Source organism: Ictalurus punctatus, chromosome 5 (assembly GCF_001660625.3).
Source record: "Ictalurus punctatus breed USDA103 chromosome 5, Coco_2.0, whole genome shotgun sequence".
Taxonomy (NCBI): domain Eukaryota; kingdom Metazoa; phylum Chordata; class Actinopteri; order Siluriformes; family Ictaluridae; genus Ictalurus; species Ictalurus punctatus.
The window spans coordinates 5761500-5782052 of record NC_030420.2 but is presented as its reverse complement, the minus strand read 5'-3'; the positions used below and the strand labels follow the sequence as shown (position 1 = coordinate 5782052).

The 20553-nt window shown below is 43.9% G+C and overlaps 1 protein-coding gene across 4 annotated transcripts in view; it reads right to left on the bottom strand.

Annotated features, from left to right (window-relative positions):
* The window catches only part of pdlim2 (PDZ and LIM domain 2 (mystique)), a 61947-nt gene that overhangs the window by 14120 nt on the left and 27274 nt on the right, over positions 1-20553 (bottom strand). For all 4 annotated transcript variants that reach the window (XM_017468448.2, XM_053680130.1, XM_017468450.3 and 1 more), the window contains 3 exons: positions 18741-18810; positions 17505-17650; positions 15373-15442 (listed from right to left, as the gene is read on the bottom strand). In XM_017468448.2, coding sequence (XP_017323937.1) covers positions 15373-15442; positions 17505-17650; positions 18741-18810 — 286 coding nt within the window. The remainder of the gene's footprint in view (positions 1-15372; positions 15443-17504; positions 17651-18740; positions 18811-20553) is intronic.

The window sequence follows — 20553 nt, the reverse complement described above, 5'->3', positions numbered from 1 at the left end:
GTTCTACACCACTAGAATGTTACAGCATATGTAGCGATGTTATATCTGTCTTTGGCAGAACATGGTGGCTTGAGCATGCTGAGGCCAGGACAAGAATCGCTGGCACACTCGCAGGGGATTACCCAGGATGCCCATACACCCACCAGTGCCCATGCATGAGAGGTCTGGGATCAAAGAGTGGGAGCAGCTCACTGTGTGCCAGAGAGAGAGAGAGAGAGAGAGAGAAACACACACACAGGGCGAAAGAGTGATAAAGGGTGTCCATGAGAGCTCACAGCTTCAAGGCCAGTCCTGCAACAATAATTCTGACCACCAACTGATCATTTTGGTGCAAGTTATTTGAACACGCTTGTTCTGTTTAGAAGAGATAACCCCCCGTCCCTTCAGAGTTCCCTCCAAAACCAGGTCCTCAAAAACACATGCCTAGACTACAGTGAAAGGTAGCACAGGAGGAGGAGCTTTGTAAATCATCAGCTAACATGACTGACCGGCAAGAAGAACTGCCTCGTTCTGATTGGCTGGATGTTGCCGGTACACTGTGTTTGTTTTAGTTCCTGTTTACACATCCTTTGGTGCTGCAGAGATCAGGGTTTTTTTTTTTGTTTTGTTTTTTTAACTTGAACACTAAAATAAAAAGTGTTCTGACTTAAAAAGAAAATACTATATTAAACAAGTTAAATATAATAAACAGCAATAATGATAGGGCTGGATGTTATTACATGTACATGGAGAGCTTTGTGTGTGTGTCTTATATTATGTTTCGGCTCTCTTACAAATCATGCAGTCAGAGTAGCTTCGTTAGGCTAGACGGGTAAAATTATATACACGAGACAAATCGACCTCTAACCCTGAAACTCCCAGCTTGTCTACTTCACGCAAGAATGCCATGTACCCAGTATAACCTCATCTCGCCATAGAAGCAGCTGGCAGAGATGGTGCCGATGTACACCAAACGCTCCGTTCTCCATCTCTCGGACGACTGGAGTAGTTCTGCAAATAAACCTCATCTCCCACACTGCAACGTGCTGCTGACCTTCACCGCAAGCTTCCCAACGATCCAACGCCACCCTCAAGCACATTTTCTAATCTGTTGTAAAGTCATCCCTGCCGGGCAGCTGCGCGACAAACACCCGAGCAATCAGATAGAAAGATCTGGATAAGCTTGAATGGAATGCACACAAAACCCAAACAAAGGAAGCTGAGGAAAGCAAAGTTTCACCCAAACATGAAAGGATAGAATGTGCACCAGAGAGAGCGAGAGAGAAAGATAGAGCGAGAGAGAACGTTTGGGGGGGGGCCCTTACCAAAACACATCCCATTTCCCATCAGCTACATTATGTGACCATAAGGTGACCATTAAGTTTCAATTGCGTGACCAAACAAATCAGACGTCTCAGTTCTCCAGCGTTTAACAGGGACCGGGATATTATTAATGTTGGGAGCAGGACATTCCTTTGTGCTGCGGTGTTTGTGTTGGACTGGGACTAGGAGACAAATCTACATGCACACACTTCTCCTCTGGATGGCACAGCTCAGTACGCCTTATTAAACTCCATCCTCACTGCAATCAGGGATTCCAAATAACACACACACACACACACACACACACACACACAGCTGCCGGAAAACTGTGGTCAAAGCTTTGACAAATGCATGCTGCTTCCTTTTCCAAACCGTGCAGCAAGGACTGTTATGTAATGGAGGAAGTTATGAAGCATCACACAGGACCTCGGGATCTCAGCTCTCTGGATTGAGGCTCCCTGTGTGTTTGTCTATTTAAAAAAACACGCTATGTAGAATGTGTCGAGTTTTCTAATGTCCAAGAAGCTTTTTAAATGACCCAAGAACAACTAGCTGGATCTCGATCTCTCGATCTCTCTCTCTCTCTCTCAAAAAAAAATAGCACACATTACAATACCGTCACACTTGTGTCACACGTGTTTACAAGACGAAAGACTATGTTAATAAGGAAGAAACAGAGAGCTTAAAAAAATTTTAAAAAAATTTAAAAAAAAAAAAAAAAAAAAAAAAAAAAAAAAAAGGGTTCCCTACTGGTAATTACACGTTTATTGAAGTAACCTCACGTCAGAGAAAGCTGGGTGAGATGAAAAATCAAGAGAAAGTGACGCCATTTATGCCATCTGAAGAAAGAGATAAATAACAACAGGTATTTGGTTAAGGAAGTGGTGTTTGAGCAAACTGCAGAAACACGGTCACACCGTCAACATGCAAGCAGCTGATTGGTTGTTTGCAAGGCTGCGCTGCATTACAGCAGGGGTACGATAGGATGTAGACACCGTCGCTCGCAGCTGCACTTAACCCACTGTAACTCTTTAACGCGACCCGTACATAATCTTGCGGATATGAACTGCACGCAAGCGAGCGTCTAGAATAACACGCGTGTGTAATAACTGCTACATGTCTGTTTAGTGTCATAATGGGAGAGACCACACATAGGTTTAGCACCTCACGTCCGTCTCTCTCACACACACACACAGGCTTGGACACGCTTCTGCACAGGGCACCGGTTTGGATGATTAACTAGCTACGAATATACGTGTTATTAGAAGACTGAGAAGCAACTGTGGACATAAACTGGACAAAAAAAAAAAAAAAAAAAAAAAAAAAAAAAAAAAAACGTTGGGTCGATGCAGTATGTCCAGAATGCCTAGAGAGGTTTGAGCTGACAGGAAAGCTATGGTAACTCGAATAAGCACGCTTTACAAATGTGGTGAGCAGAAACGCATCTCAGGACTCACTCTCCAATGGCCTGTTTACACCGGGTCCCTTCAGGTGTTCTCTCTGATCGGATAGCCAGGTGTAAACGCCTCCTGAAACGCAACCGAGACGGATTTAAATCAGATTCCAATCCAAATTCCAGACACACATCACTCGTGGAAACAGAACTGATGTCTAGAAGTCCTCAGGCAAGAGCGGGAACAGTATCAGAACCATGATTCATCTGAGATACGGGAGGGATTTATGGCAAGTGTACATTAATAGATAAGAGCGGATTAATCAGGTTATGATAACCGTCTGTTCCCATTACAGCATGGAGCTATCGAAGGCAATAAAAAAAAAAAAAAAAAGAAAGAAAGAAAGAAAGAAAGAGAAAACGGGCTTGGTGGGCATGTGTTTGCAATAATCCACATGCCTTCAAAAAAAGGCCTGCCTTCAGCAAAAAGCCTGAGATCGTAATCATTACCCTCATCCTCCTTTTAGGAGCAAGACATTACTGGGAGGGGTTGCAGGTGGAGGCCCAAAAATGGCAAGTTAGAAAGGAGCTGGTTAAAAGCAGCCTTCGCCCCGAGATGTTTGTAACGAACCATGACGCAAATACATAATGAGAACATTTCAGGAGCAAAACGAGACTGTAAAAGGGAATATCTTTTCACTGCTCCGAGCATGAACCCCCCACACACACACGTATAAATGGCAGGTTGGCTTCTTATGATAAGAGGGCACTGGTTTGCAACAGGACGATTGAACGTTTGTATGTGGCCACTGCTGAAGGTTTGCTCGGCAGCGTCGACGGCTCTGAACCCGCATTACTCCTCCTGCTCTGTCATTACAGCCACGCTGTGTGCTCGCGTCTAGGGGTGGGGTGTGAGGAGCCGTGATAATGATGTCTGTCGACTTGGATCCTTGCATACTGTTATTATAATCTGCAGGACGATACAGTCGGGCCTGTGTGTATTCGCGATAGCTCTTTACGCTTCCCTCGTGCGTCGGCCGTCGACCTAGAGGCTCCGTCTTGAACACAGCAGCGATGACCGTGCAGGGGGACCTCTTGCCGAGATGAAAGAACCCACACAGAGCCGATATAAACCATACGACGGCGAACAAAGTGGTCATCAGAGCCGATGAGGTCTGCTGCATGTGTGGAAGTGTGAGCACCGAACGCTGACGATGTTCATGTGTAAGTGAGACACTCGGACCCCGTTACCTGAACCCTGTGATGTTTTAATACCGAGTTACAGCTAAAACCTCTTACTGGACACATTATTTACAAGGCCTACATCCACGCGCCATTAAATTGCAGACGCACCTGACTGAAACTGAACTGTGTGGTTTATACAATGGTTTGAGCTGCTAGTTAGTTATAAAACGTTTTTTTTTTTTTTTTCCTTCATGTTTACATTAAAAAGTATTTATTTACGACTATGTTTACATGGACAGAAGTAATCAAATTATTGATCTTAATCTTCTCAATAAAAGGTGTTTACATGAGTCGTGTTTATAATACTCTCTTCATGTTCAGGTTTGACATGTTATAGATCATAGATCGATTAACGGCACACGTCATTACGTCACCGCGCCACGCCGTCCCTCCAGAATTTCACGTATCCACATACAGTTCGTCTTCGTTATGGAACCGTATACAGTTTTTGGCGTTTTCATTTTTTTATTTCACGAAAGCTTCAAGTGCGGTTAATTATTCGCCGTGCTGTACGTGCAAATAGACGACTGCTTGAAGCCGTGGGCTGCGTCCCAAACCGCGTACTTACCTAAACACATGTATTTCTCCTACTATATAGCAGGTAAGTACGCGGTTTCGGACGCAGCCGTGCTCTCGTTTTCCGTCAAACGCTCGAGCGCTGCCGTGTGTGATCGTGTCCTGTCGCGAAACGCGGTGAAAACTCCCACACGACGTTAATGGTGTGATTAACGTGTGCACATGTCTGTAACGCACGTCCATAATGCGACTAAAACAGGAACACTCCACACGTCTTAATTCCATTTGTGTTTACTTCGAGTGTGACTTTAGTCGGATTGAGGTCATCAATAATCGCTGTTTACATGCTAGTTTCTTAATCAGAGTATCGTCTTAAATCGGGTTAATATCGGATTATTGTTGTCCGTGTAAACTTACTGATACAGTGAGCGGCAGTTCGCAAACGACTTGCTGAGAGGTCAGAAGAGAATAGTCAGAATGATTTGGGCTGACAGGCATGCTACGGTAACTCAAATAACCACTCTTTACAACGGAGATGAGCTGAAAAGAGTCTCAAACCTACAACATGGTGAACATTGAGGTGTGTGGGCTACAACAGCATTAGGGCGTCGCCTCTTATTAGGCAAACACATGAATAATAAAGATTTTATGTATTGCATTGCTGCCATATTGGTTGATTGGCTAACTGCATGAATGACCAGCAGTGGGTGTACTCGCTTTACCCATGGCCTCTGATGCCTTCACACTTGTGTGGGTGGGGCGCCGCCACCAAAGATCACACTGTTACTATGAATAAGAGAGAGAAGAAGAGAAAGACGACAGACAACTCGGAGAAATTCGTCGTTTCGTGCCGTCCGACTGCAGCCGAATTTCGAGCTCAGACACATGGTCCTGCTTAAGGTTTTGTTTCTTCTCAGGACCGCATCACATGCAGACCATTTACTCCCTTTTTCTTTCTCCACTCTCTAATATGACATATAAACACCAGAGAGAAGGCAGGACCACAAGCTAGGACTGTCAAACATGTCTTTCCCTCACAGTGAAATGCTTTCATTGTACACGGCTTAAAATGAGTAGTTGGTCGGAGTTGCTTGAAACGTTGGCTGGATTCATCTTTTTAGATGACATGCAGCATGTATTATATGTGGCGAGTGTACATTACACACTACTACAACACAACACGGCGTCGACTGCATGCGTAATACTTTTTCGGTTATGAATCAACTACCAACATCTGAAATGGACTTTTCTGGAACTTTTTAACCCCACTACCCTTACCGAGTGTTTATATAAAAATATATCATTAAAAATATATGATTGATTATGGCACGTCCTCTAAATGTAATATGCCCGATTTGCAAGTGTACCCTTATTTATAAAAGGCGCTCTGCTGAAGTGAGACTCGAGCCTCCTGTTAAACAAAATAAACCAATGGCTGTGTTTTAGATGACTGGAGGTAAGAGGAGGAGGAGGAGGAGGAGGAGGAGGTGATGCGTGTGTGGGCCAGCTGCTGAGGAGCTGTTCCTCCTGCTTTCTAATGGGTCTGAAATGTCTTATAAATCTCTCTAAGAGGAGCTATCGTTTACAGTGAGATAATCTCCCTCCGTCCTCAGCCGTCTAGGCCGAAGGGTGTGTGAGCGGGTAAAGGGTTTACAGAGTAATTATAGAGCATTATAAATCACTGCCTGATCAAACAGCCACCTGAGATGACTTCACCCGCTTCTGTCCGCTGTCTGGGTTTCTTTCGTGGTTTTTACTTTACACGGTGCTTTCCACAGTTTCCCTGATACGGACAACATAAGTTGTTCTACGACGAGCCTAAATCGTCCCTACACGATTTTACACTGCCACGATATCCGATGACGTTTATTCTGATTATATTAGAGGTTAATAGCAGACTTGCCAACCGTTATGCGTTTTACATGGGTGCTCCGGCATACACTAGCATGAGCCATCTCTTCTCTCCAATAACAACGTTACATGAGCCAACCGACATGTGAATCTGGAATGACTGACCAGTTAACCGGCACTGCTTGGAAGCCCCGCCCCCTCCCATATGCTCTCGGCTGTTCTCCCTCAGTGTATGTTTAATATTAGAGAAGTACACAGTTAACACGACTCGACTATATTTATTATGGATCCCAAAAAAAAAAAAAAAATCAAGAATAAATCCTGGCTTTAAATGGTCAAAAACTGAAAATTAAATAAATAAATAAGCCTATGTGAATGAAACACTTCACAAATAACGTTAATGATGAGAATTAGAACGTGATTAAATACTGCACTGGTCAGTGCTTAAAAACTCTTTTATAGGCTTTTCTGGCTATTCAATCTCACACGAGCCCAAGTCAGCCTACTTCGGTCTCTGTCCAACAGCATTATAACTGCCAAAAAGCTGAGCTACAACTTAAACTACCATTACAGAGACCCGTCCATTACTCGCCCATCTCGGCTGCATCGTATCAGAGTAATGAGCTGTTACATAATCACTGGTCTACCAGTCATTTCCATCTCTGGTCTACTCCGGCCAAGCACACGGTCTCTGCTCAAACACGTTGAACTCGTGCGATTCGGATGTGCCCACAGCAACCATTCGTCATTTCATATTCAAGTGATGGAAAGCAACTCTTCTAAACGGTCATTATTGAAATGAGTAACTGACTGACATTCTGCTGAGAGAATTTGTGCTATTATTATTTTGAATAGAAAAAAAAAAAAGAAAAAAACTAAAACGGCAGGGGCAAACAGTTCATCTACAGGCGAGGTTAGAGTAGAAAACATACTACACAGAATGAATACGATAAATACGCTCCAAGTTTTTAAACCACCCGATACTGATATCCCCTCAGTAACCAATCTGACTCTTCGCTTCCTATAAATAAAAAAAAATATATATATATATATATATTTTGGCACATGAGCCGTGTCGTGTTTGTTAATATACGTCGGCGGGCTGAAACGGAACACGTCGAATCTGATTTGCTCGAGCATTTCCACACGGCATTACCTCACGGAAAGATCATTTCAGATGGAGGCATCCCTGCTGCTTTTGAAAGTAGAATCGGAGGCAGCCGTAATCTTAGGGAAACCCTGGTAATTAGCCGAATAAGCCAACCAGGTGTGTTATAGCAGGAAAGACAACTAATTACTCCTGAAAGGGTTACTCCAGGACCATGGCTGGGAACCACTTAGTTCAGCAGTAGAAAGCTCACTCACTAATGAACTGGACTCGCCTGTGGGAGGTAGGGAGAGCGACTGCCAAAGACATTTTTATTTCCCTGGAATTCTTCATGCGACAATGAAAATAATCTAGCAGTGAATCTTTTTTATTATTTATTTATTTATCTTCTGGCATTTGGCAGTCACCCTTATCCAGAGCAACTTACATTTATCTCATTTATACAACTGAGGATGTTGTATAAATGCCCAACAGTGGTACATTGGCAGTGCTGGGGCTTGAACTCCTGACCTTTTGATCAATAACCCACAGCGTTTAACCACTGAGCCACCACTGCACCGATCTGGCCATAGAAACCAAACAATTCAGGTGGTGTAGGTCTAAAACCTTAGTTTGTAGGACTAAACAAAATTATAAATATAAATCTATCTTGGTTACCTTGACAATGTCTGGAATGTTGACCTACCACTCAGGCATATTCCATTAAAACCGCACCAAAAATCATAAGACATATCCTTGGCCAGCCAAAACCTCCCCCGTAAACCCTGGCAGCCTCAGGTCCTACAGCTCTACTGCCTCCAAGGGGGCCTGAGAGTGATGCTGTCCAACCAGCTCATTTGATTTTCTGACTCTGAGGAAAAAATAACAAATCGAACGTTGCGTTGACAGAGGACGAACAGACAAGACTATGGGGGGGGGGGGGGGGGGGGGGGGGGTAAGACCTCTGGATTTATCAGCAGAGATCTAATAAGTAACTGTGCTGAAACACATGCATGCTGGCATATCCACACACGATCATGGGCTAAATAGGGCCAAGATAAATACAGAGGGCCCCAAGCTTAGAACTGTCCCCTAGTGTCTCCATATACATAAAGCAGAAAGAAGAAAAGCAGAGCGCGTGTGTCCGAGTTCGAGTCCACGGACAGTGCCAAAGTGGTTTTCGGCCATACTCTCTCTGGAAGAGTACTTTTCAGCTATTCTAATCTCCAGTCTTATTTTTCTAAAATGAGAAGCAGCATTTAAAAAAAAAAACAAAAAAAAAAAAAACAAATCTAATGAAAGAGATGGAGAAGTCTGGAAGGCTCCGAACAGTAACTGATGGCTAAATAAATGCTAATCTCGACCACCGATGATCGGTCCAACGGCCCGATGGCGGTAGACCGAGAGTTAATCACTGACCTGAGGTCTGCGAGGTTCACATGGAATTAGTTTCTAGTGAAGAAGTGGCCGTTGAACGCGTTTCTTGTTAAGAAACAAGATGTGGATCAAACTTTATGCTGATAGACTTGCGTGTTAAGGTTCCACAAGTCTTCTGATGCGCCACAGAACACACACACACACACACACACACACACACACACACAGGACTGCACTAAAGGAAGACTGCAGAAATAAACATGAGTTGGGATAATGGAGCTCATCTGTGACATCTCCACTCCATCTGAGAGACAGCAAGAGGAGCATGTTTCCTTTGAACGAAACTAAAACAAAGAGCTCTACAAGGACATGGGTGTGTCTGTGTGGGTGAACACAAAATCTGAATTCGATGAAATCAACATGTCTGGATTAGTGCGTGTATGTTTGTGGGTGTGCAAGGTCAAAGGTACTTTAAGTACCTTGCTTTGCTTCTTATTTATATCCAAACACACAGGCCCTTGAACAGGATGTGGCCTGCCGCTTCAGCAACCGTTGGTAACCACACAACGGTCACCATGGGCAGACCCAGCTGGGCATTGGGTCGTCAAGAGCAATCTTCAAGGCAGGAACTCGGCGCCAAAGCCACGCTAGGTTTGGCAGCATGTTTTCCCTGGTGGAGACAAAAGCCAGCTTCCTAATGCACACAACAGACATGCTCTTCCTTCTCCTCTGCTGCACGCTGGGGTGTTTCCCTAATGGACTAAAATTGGACTTCAATCTGGGGTTCGAGCATAGCAGGTCGCTTGTTCCACTGGGAAGATGAGAGAAGAGGAAGTGAACTCGGGGGAAAAAAAAAAAAAATCCCAAGATGAGTAGTAAAGAAAGAAAGGAAAAAAAAGGAAGCACTGATCTAGTAGAGGTTCAAATTAAGGGAAGCCACAAGTAAAATTACTTCCACACATGACATGAAGAAAAGGAGGATTGCAATAAATCCTCTAGTGTTTATCTGTGCGAGTGTGTGACAACGAATAGCATAAGCTCGATCAAGCTCATTGAAAACTGCCTTCTCTCGCTCTCTCTCGATCAATAACGACTACGAATCTTTCTGTACTCTTATGACATTTGCTCCTTTCCTCAGTTGGTCCCTTTTTCTTATTATCGGAGTCAAAACATCAAGATAAATAAAAGGAGAAATGCCCAGGAAAAAAAAAAAGCCTAAACAAGGTCAATTATTCTTCTTAAAAAAAAAAAAAAAAGAAAAAGAAAAAAAAGTGAGATACAAAAACATAAAATAATGGTTTTTTTTTTTTTCATCCAAGCGTCATTTTTAAACACACCGTCATGGGAAGAGATTTTAAAAAAAAGGTGCTACGGGAACAGTGGGATAGTTTGCCTACACAATTAAATGTAATTAAATGAAATGAAAACGCTGCGTCACGTCTGAACCGCTGTAACACACAGCTAATCGCTGCTCGTTATAGTAGCGTTTCAATCTAGCTGGTAGTGACGCAGAAGCAATCGAGTGTCCACAAACCGCAGTGCTATGCCTACAATTACGAAAATGTGATGCCCAGCAGCAGGAATGATTCAGTAGTCAACAGCGCACTAAAACTAGGTCCGTTTCTGTCAGACACTGAGGCGTCTGACGAAAGCAAACAGAAGGAGACAAAGAGATGATTAGAGAGAACAAGAGAGAAAAGCGAGCGATTGTACCAGTCCGCCTGTCCCAACACGCACAAGGGCCACCTCTGTGTCCCTGATGCTTCTGGGTCATTGTTAAGAGGAGGGGGAGAAGTGAGAAGGGTTAAATTTAACTGGGGGGGCGGGGGGGGGGGGGGGGGCAAGAAGAAAGCGAGTGCAAGAGAATGAAACAGAGGAGACGGAGAGAAAGAGAGGGAGACGGGGTAGATAGAGAGAGACAGGTAAGAGAGACATTTAGAGAGAGAGACAGAGAGAGAGAGAGAAGGATGGGAGAGGGGGCGAGAGAGAGAGATTGAGTGAGACAGGGAAGGGAGAGACATTTAGAGAGAGAGACAGACAGGAAGACAGAGGGAAGGATAGACCCCCCCTCCCCTTCTCCTCCCTCCTCCTGCTGCTTCACACATCTCCACCAGGCTGTGGTACACAAGGAGCAGCCTGTGCTTCAGATGGACGGGAAAGCCAACACCACACACCCAGAGTGCTTTGCATCAGAGCCTCCATTGTACGTGCCACTTTTCTCAGGACACACTACACCCTGCGAGGCAGCACTGATGGATACACCCTCTTTATCCCGCTCTCCGCCTGACTCTCCCTCAGCCAGCAAAGCCTGCGCTTTTTAAATGGACATTTCCCTGCTTTACTCACGTCTCTGCTTAAAGACCAAGTGAATGGAGAAGTCTAAAATGCGCTCCATCACCTGATACCGATGTGAACACAATGTCTCGCAGTATTCAGAGAACACACAGAGAGAAACACAGGCTCCGTGCATGCGTGCGTGTGTGTATATGAGAGAGAGAGAGAGAGAGAGAGAGAGAGAGAGAGAGAGAGAGAGAGAGAGAGAGAGAGAGAGAGAGAGAGAGAGACCCTACGGTGGACCTGATCTAGCACCGAAGGCCTCGCCAAACATCATGTCGCTTTTTCATCAAGCAGAAACCGCACAGCACCTCGTGAATTCTAGGAAGTGGGTGGCTGGATCTCGTGCCTCGGAGCTGCAGGAATACACGGTGCTTTCCCTCCCAAACTGTACGGCCAAACCACAAATCAAGAAAATGGATGAGGGGGAACATTTTACAGATTTATAACAGGATTTCAAATGAAGGCAAAATCTACAGAGAACACAGTTTACAACACACACAAACACACTTTCCTCCATCCCCCCCCAACCTCACACAATTATGGACACACTACCCCCCCCCCCAAAAAAAGGAAAGGAAAGAAAAGAAAAATAGTACTGGGGCAAAATGAAAGCCCAAGTATGCATACAAAGTGCTCCCTGAAGAGATGGGAGGAAAGGCAGAAAAACAGAAAGATGGATTCCAGTCGAGGATTAAAAATAAATAAATAAATAAATAAAAAATGATGAGAATGGGCGAACGGATCTTCAGAAGTATGCGAGGGAAATATTTGTCCCCTCTCTGGCACCACGCAGAGCGCGCCTCGTCCCCTTTCGGCCTTTCCCTGCGCTCCGAGCTCGTCTTGACCCACAGGGCGTACAGATCTTCACATTCCTTCTGATAATGAAGACTGAACACACGGTCACGTTCATGACAGAAGCATCAGTCACCTTACTCGGCAGCGTGTTCCGAGTTTCAGCATCCGGCTCACGCGGGTCAGACCGACTCTCTCGATATCAAAACAACCAAAGCTACAAATCCCCTTCTAAAAACACATTATTGTTATTCCCCTTTCAGAAGTGGGAACGAGAGGCGCGAGAGGAACGACGGCAATGCTGCTGACGGAGGGACACTAAACAGGCCGCTGACCCTTGTTCGGACCGACAGTAAATTGTGCGGTAATTGTACAGCGAGCAGGGGTTAGTCGATGTGCGAGCTCAGATTTACTGCAGGACCCGGGTTTGGATTAATGGCCATCGAGATGAACGTTACGGTCCACGGCATTTCTAAACATTCCTACAGCGCTGCTGCACCACAAGTTTCGGCGTTCGTGTAACTGAGGACGTTTTACTAAACCGGAATTTTAATTCTCTTTTTGAAAAATTGCACTGATATTTGTAAGGGGTGGACAAATCCGCAACCCATGTGCTCAGGACACAGTTTTCTTCTTTTTTCTTTTTTTTTGGTCTGTGTTATTAGCTATTATTCACAGATGCCCGGCGGACGAGATACAGCAACGAGAGAGACGGAGAGAAACTCTGAGGCAGATAGGCTTAACCCTCTTACCCCTAGGTTCCCACAGTATTATGTCCCATAACCCTATATTCCCCAGAGAAACAGCACGCCAACCCTGGGCCAAAATCAACGTTTTACTTTTAACATTTTTAGGCCTTGAAACAACTTATAATGTATTTGTGTAATATTACTTTGAAAATGAAGCAGCTCAGTGATTTTAGTAAACTTGGAGCACAATTCTTAACTAGAGAAATTACTGCTCGAAAAAATGCTCGCCAAAATCCTTCTACTCGTTTAGAAGTACCATACGAGCATCAGCGTGGTCAATGCCTTTATAAATAATAAATAAATAAATGAATGAATGAATGAATGAATGAATGCATTTTAGCGCCAAAAGTCAAGTTTCTGGTGATAATCAGACCAGCGGGTAGTGTTTTCACGAATGCACAGAGATGGTCCCGTTATGACTCCGGACCCCTGCAGTGTCGGTCGCACTGGTTGATGCTGAAGATGAAGACGGATCAGGGTCTGAATCGGGAGAGTTTGCGTCTATCAGTTTCGGTTTCAACATCGCCTGAACTTTCACTGCCGTCACTATCTAGAATCCTCGCTCTCGCCTGTGTAACCGTGTATGTTTTTACCCCCCCCCCCCCCCCCCCCACTGTTTTAGATGTACCTGTGTTCACTGTTGGTGTGACTTTAGCTGGAACACGATTAGCTTTTCACTTTTGGGATTTTTAGTTCACTTCTACTATTACACCAATATTCACGCTTGGATCAGCTTCGTCGTAATGCCGGCGCGATAACGTAATCACGTCGTGACGTCATCAACCTTCCGGGTTAAAAAATAATAATAATTAAATAAGTAAGGAATCGTAGCAGAGTGATGCCGGTACACCGGCCTTACGGGGAAAACGTTTACACTGTAAATCCTCTATATCGGCCTTACGGGGATTTGGCATAGACGACCAAGCCGGTAGATCGTCCTTACGGGAATAGATCAAAGACGGGCAAGCCGGTTTTCCGGCCATACGGGGTAAGAGGGTTCAAGATTAGAAGACCACATCTGGTTTCACCCCTGTCGACCAAAAACTGGGATCTTTGCAATATTTATTTATTTTTTTAAAGTCCAGTTTTGGTGAGCCTGTGCCCAGTGCGATACCTTTCTGCTCACCACAGCTGTAAAGAGTGGTTACCGTAACGCTCGAACCAGTCTGGCCATTCTCTTTCTGACCACAGCGTCGCTGCGTGCTGGATGTTGAGATTCTCGTGTGTGAAAATACCGGGCAATCAGCAGTTTCTGAAATTCTCAAACCAGCCCATCTGGCAGCAGCAGCAGCAGCGCTGCCGGAATCAAAGTCAGTCACGGAGATCACATGTTTTCCCCATTTTGATGATTGATGCGAATATAAACTGAAGCGTTTGAACCTGCATCTGCATAACTTTACGCATTGCGCTGCAGAAAGAAAGATGGCTGACGTTCTTCAGCCGAAAATTTAATTCGACCCCTTTCTAAACTGGGCTTCAGGTTTGCTAGTTGAGCATCACATGTTTAATTACAGGTTTATATATCCTGAAGAGCTTGCACGCGCGCACACACACGCCCAGTGCAAGGGAACTGATTTGGAATCCTCCCATGACCACTCAAAACCGACAACACTGTAAGGGTCTTACTGCTTCTGCCAGGGGAACCGAGACGTCACCGAGTTTAATAAGCCGTGTCACAGAGTGTATGTTTATCCAACGTCCACAGCATTCAGAACATGACTGGAATGCTATCAGCCATCAAAGGGCTCTGCTTGTTTTTTCCTGTTCTGTCAGCTGTCTTGAGCAGACTTCTGTGGGAGTCAGGCTGATGAGGCATAGCTCGCATATCTCGATGAATTTTCCCACCACATAATCCACTCCATTTTAACAGAAGGAGCACAATATTCTCTCCCTGTCGTCCGTCGCTGAACATTTATCCTTCTCTCTTCTAGCGTGTAACGTACTAAGGAGCTCGTTAGCCTTACTCGACTAACGGTTAAATATTAAATCCCCATGATGCATTTTGGAGGAGCCACTAAGCGGATCAAATTCATTCTTTCCCTTCGTCTAATCGCCCTCTTCCGCACGGTGATCTTTTGAACTAACAATTTCCAGCTTGCCGGTCTGATGAAATGAGCTCTCCTAAAGTTTATAGACGTACCACCCCGTCGAGCAGGGTAACATCATAAACGGATGAAGTTTGTCTTTAGATTCTCTCAACATTCATACTTTCCAAAGCCCTGGCTTTCATGAGGCAGCAAGATTATTTATGAACGCTATTTAAAAACTCAATCGCATGAGGTCACATGCAGATAACGATCAGGTAGGAGTGGACAAATCAGTAGCCTGGGTTACAAAATGATTACATGTCTGGGCTGTTCATTTATTATTCATAGCGACTTGGTGGACAATTCGGCTCAGTAGTCTAACGGTCCTCTGCGTTTTTTCTTTCTTTCTTCCATCGTACAGAAGGCAGAGAACGAGAAAACCCGACTTGCTATTAAGTTTTTATTTGGCATGTTTGTTTAAATACGGTGTGACGCACCTCGATGCTCAAACTACAGCATATATACTAGGTATAGCGGCTAGCTAGTGGATTTGTGACTCGTCCATCACGGTCATGAACACATGAACTCGTCTTAAAGGGATCGTTTGTACATGTTCTGGCAAAAGCAAAAGGCCAACTGTGTAGTGGCTTGGCTTTAGTCCACACTAGCACAGGCATGTAGATGTAGTTTCCCTACCTGGGAAAGTGGCCTGGACAGTCGGTTACTGGTGATTTTCTCTTCAGGAGTCCAGGAGTGGAACACTGGGCTAAAAGTGAAAAGAATGACAGTTTAAAACCTGCTGTTTAACATAATTCCCCTTTAAGGAAAACTGGAGCTGAAGTGACAGTATGTTGGGTTGATATTCAGGACAACAACAGTTGAACAAAAAAAAGGACATGACTGGAAAAGAAAGATCAGTCAGGCAGAACTGCTACATGTCTAAGAAGATTTTTCATACGTACTGGATTTGTTGTCCGGCATCTGAACGACGAGAACCTACACGTCCATGACACCCGTAACAGTATTTTTATATTTATATATATATATATATATATATATATATATATAATATATATATATATATATATATATATATATATATATATATATATATATATATATATCACGTGACGGATGGTGAAACCTGGACGTGTGAATGAGTGTGAAATTGTCGAGGTAAAGATGTTGGGATAACATTCGAGGTGGCTGATGGGCGTCACAGCTCTTGCTGCAATTTTCAGCCCAGACTGTTCGAGCTCCCGCTGCTGGAACTGAACTACGTCGGAATTATCCAGATCTTATTACTCTAATCCCTCAGTAAATCACGTCGAACCTGTCTCACTCACAAGGAATGAGATGTGGAATGTGCCCAAGTCCCTCTGAAGCTCAACTGATACAGTATTCGTTATAGGATACCAAAAGTAGTACTGTGTGTATGGTAGTGGTGGTGGTGGTTTGGGGGTCTTTTCAAAACTGAGGGCATGGTGAGTAGGGGGCTTTTATTTTTGGCATGAAGTATCCAAGGCCTAACACACGCAGATTAGTGCCAGATGCAATCTCATTTATCTCAATTATTGTCAATAACCGTGCACCATCATTTGGTACCCACTGAGGGCACCTGACTGTGCAGCAACATGTTTTCGCGACTGCTTCCGCTGCTGGATTCTCATTCACTAATGGCATCCTCTTCGTGACATATGCCGTCTACACAGTCGGGGATTAGGGGTGATTTTGGGGGGCCTTCCCCCCCCTAAACGGCCCATTATAACAGTCAAGAATAAGACTTTCCAGAAGTGAGCGCTTTATACACTTTCTGGATATTGCCAGGTTGTCCACAATGTTGTTTTTTGTTGTTGTTGCACTGGTCGTAATCACAACCCAACATTATCAGTATTATTGTATTTATTACTGAGGTTTTGGTCAGGACGGAAAACCGTAGCTCAAAAACAAGTCGGTCTATAAATAATAATGTCGATGTGGACATAACGTGCCCCGTCAGTTTGTTCAAGCTCATGAATAAAAAGCTCTGATTAAAAAGAGTCAAAATATTATTGTGTGCATTTGAGAAGAAAAAAAAAAAAAATCGTAATATTTGAATAGCTGGATTATGTTCTACATTCAACAAGGGGTCCGTGGAATTAATTTTTACAGCTGAAAGAGTCCCTGGCTGCAAAAGGTTTGGAGAAACGATACTCTAAAGAACACTTTAACTGAACTGAAAACTAGACCTGAAAACTAGCAGTCTAGGTTTAGTCATACAGCTGCATAACTGCTTTAAGTACAATTTCCATTTCGCTATGGCTAGAATAAACACGTTTAGTATATTTAATCTCTTAACGCCATCTCTTCTCAACAGTGACTAAAATTAACTTTGGGGGGGTGGAAATTGTGCGCCAATTGAGAGAACAGGCTCTGTGTGACTAGGAGCATATCTTCCGAACTAAGCCTGCTCTGTTACTGAAACAAAACGTTCTGTTTATACAGCTCACAACTCATTTAGGTAATTACAGTTATGAAGCATTAATCATAGACATACTGTATCGGCAGCATATTTGACCGAGGAACGTGTGGCTGCGTTCCAGATTCCTGGGATATTAATCTTACAAGGAGAGAAACTCAGAAATGGCTAAAACTGACAGGGAAGTAAATTAGCAGGAAACCGTATAGTTGGTTGCTCGGAAATTCGGTGGCTCAAGCAAAAACGAATTCACAACAAGAGTATATAGTTAGCATGCTTCCTGATACCCATGACCACAATATCCTTCTTATTTGAATCGTTCAGGTAAGTGTACGGCTATATGAATAGCGGCAGTGTGTCGTGCTTCTACCTCTTCGTGGTGGGCATGATCCTGTCCCCCTTACGTTCAGGGCTGGAGGGTGGCTCTGGAGAGTATGGGCCTGGAGAGAAAGATTTGGGGCTGGAGATGGAGTACTCTCTGTAGTTCTGGTTCTCATCCCTCACATGCAGGGTTTCCTACAGAAACGAATAGAGAACTGGGTCAACGCTAAAGGTGTAGGAATCTCACAACCCCTCATGAGTCGATTCAAGAGTAAACGAGTCGGCGTGGATCTTGATGCAGCTCGAGTTTGGATTTGTATAGCCTTCGATGTATGATGTTTACTCCTTACAACATAATGCGAGCCATCGCTCGTAAAACATGAATAGGTCTAATGTATTAATAGTGCATTCCTTTCCTTCCTTGGTGCTCGCTGTCCTCGTTCTGTTACACAGAGAGGAACACCTGCTGACGATTTATGACATTATCAGCTTTCTTTCGTTCTCAGGTTCCTTGGACAATACACAGAGGAACCCGAAAAAAAGAAAAAAAAAAAAGGTTAATCTCATATTACTACGTTTCATCAGAGTTCATCCTGACAGTCTATAAGTCACAGCGCAGCAGGCAGTGGTCCGTCTTCCTTCCTTAATGGGAAGCAGACCTTTTCTTGTGTTCAGCAAAAATCTAATCAGAATTCATAATGATATCCCCTGAAACAAACCTTTGAGGGGCAGCCAAAAAAGTTGTTTTTTTTAATCCAAGATGCATCTATCTCAGCTCTTTCATAAGGTCAGTGAATGAATAGAAGAATATATTGAAGACAGAAAAGACTCGGTGATATATTCGATATTCAACTATTATTAGGACAAACACTGCCTATATATTAATGAATGAAATGAAAAGAAAGAAGAATGGCATTGCAAAATATTTTTTTCTGTTAAGGTACACGGCCAGTGTGGGTTTACAGGACAAACCCTAGGCCTCGGTTCTTCTGCCTCGTGTCTACGCTCGTCCACAAATAACACGACAGGCCGTCTAAACCCTGCACTTTAGACTCCTGATCGCCAAACCAGCCATTCCTAAATAGCTTTTACACAAGGACGCGATCCGAGACAGACGTTACAATAAAACGGAATGCGGCTTGGATACGCAAGACTTCAAAACGTTTCATTTGCTCGTTTTCTAAATTTAGAGTTTATTTTGACTGTAGGAAAAAGAAAAAAAAAAAAAAAAAAAAAGATTGTCAAATCACAAAAGAGCAGCCAGTGGATCTCCTTGGACACTGACCTTGAAACGGCCCACCAGTTGCTCTGTGGAACTGATCCCGTTGGTTTGACCTGGACTCGAAGGGGCTGGCCTGTAAGAGAGAAAGATGACGAGGAGTTATGCGCTCGAAAGGACACGTGAACATTCTTAAAAATGCCTCGCTATTACTGACGTTCAGTGTCATCCAACATATCTTTCCATAACTAGCTACTGAGTGACCACAAGCCCAAACAATAGGCTCCAGAGACTTTCCATGATGCTTTTCTGAAGCAACGCGAGAGTGGTTAATTATCTGTCTGACCTCTCAGGCTGCAAATGACCCACAAAGAAAGTGGTATTTAACAGCATGTGGAAAAGGTCGATGAACTGAAAATAAGTTAATTGAGTCGGACATGTTGAAAGACAACACGGGCTTCTCTTAGCCATCGACACAACACTGAGGTGTGTGTCTGCAAATGTTTACTTGCCTTAAAATTAATCGCTGGGCTTCTACAGCACAAAAAGCCCTTTTTTTTTTTTTTTTTTTTTTTTATTTCACAGGGAAAGTATGCTACACAAGGGCACGATTCAGCATCCAGCAGACCTGGAGCGATTTTTGGTGAACCCCAGGTCTCCATTTGCCATTCAGAGGCTGAGCGCGTTTACTGTAGATTTGCGCGATACGGCAAAAATACATCACGATACTTGCAGACTTGCATGTTAACGAGATACAGCAACATAAAAGCCCATGAAACATGCATTTTCAACAGCTAGCCAAATATTACTCAAGGAAGAGGAACGACGAGTAAAACAGGCAGAAAAATACATTTTAGCTGAAGACCGAGAGTAGTTCGAGAAACAGTAGCTGCAACCTATTTTCCAGGTGATCGTGGAAAAATACGTTTTGGACTCAACCTGAGAGTTTTTCCAACATTAGGCGTCTATTTTAAGTGCCTCTGAAATATAGACACTTCATCGAGAGCATTTCAGGCTGCCAGAGACTGTAATGGGGGTTGAGGAATGGAGGTCTCTCTCCAAATCATGCCACTTTTAATGAGACGTTTCACAGCAGCGCTTCTGAAAAAGTCAAACCTTGAACCTTAAATCAAACCATACAATACTCCTGACGGTTAAAACCACCTCAGTTTCAAACACAAACTCCTCCTGCTTCCAGTGAAACCTCCACCTTCAGTCATTCTCTGGCTGATGTGGCTTGAGGTGCAGCTGTGGATGTGGAAACCTCAGAATCAAATTACTTATTTTTTTTGTTTAGCTAGATGTGACTCATTAACGGTTATAAATTATGTTTTTGGTCATGAGGTAGGGAGGCACGGTGGCTTAGTGGTTAGCACATTTGCCTCATGCCTCCAGGGTTGGGGTTTAGAAACCCACCCCCGCACTGTGTATGAGCGGAGTACTCCGGTTTCCTCCCGGAGTCCAAAGACATGTGCTGTAGGCCGATTGGCATTTCCAAAAGGTCTATAGCGTGTGATTTTGCCCTGCGATGGGTTGGCACGCCATCCAGGGTATCCCCTGCCTTGTTCCCCGAGCCCCCTGGGATAGGCTCCGTGCTACCCGCAGCCCTGTGTAGGATAAGCGGGATAGGAAACGGAAGGATGGATGGGTTGAGATTAAAATAAATAAAAATCATCTCTGTACATTAGAACATACTTAGAAATTAGCACAGTGCAAAGCAAGGTTTGGTTTCTATTGATACACTTCTTGGTTGAAGCTGAGAAATTGAGAATGTTCCAGAACACGGAGCCAGCCAGGGATCCATACAATGGATGCAACATAGTAAAAATAAACCTGAGGAAAAAGCGCTCTTTAGAGTGATGTGATCTAGAGGAACCAT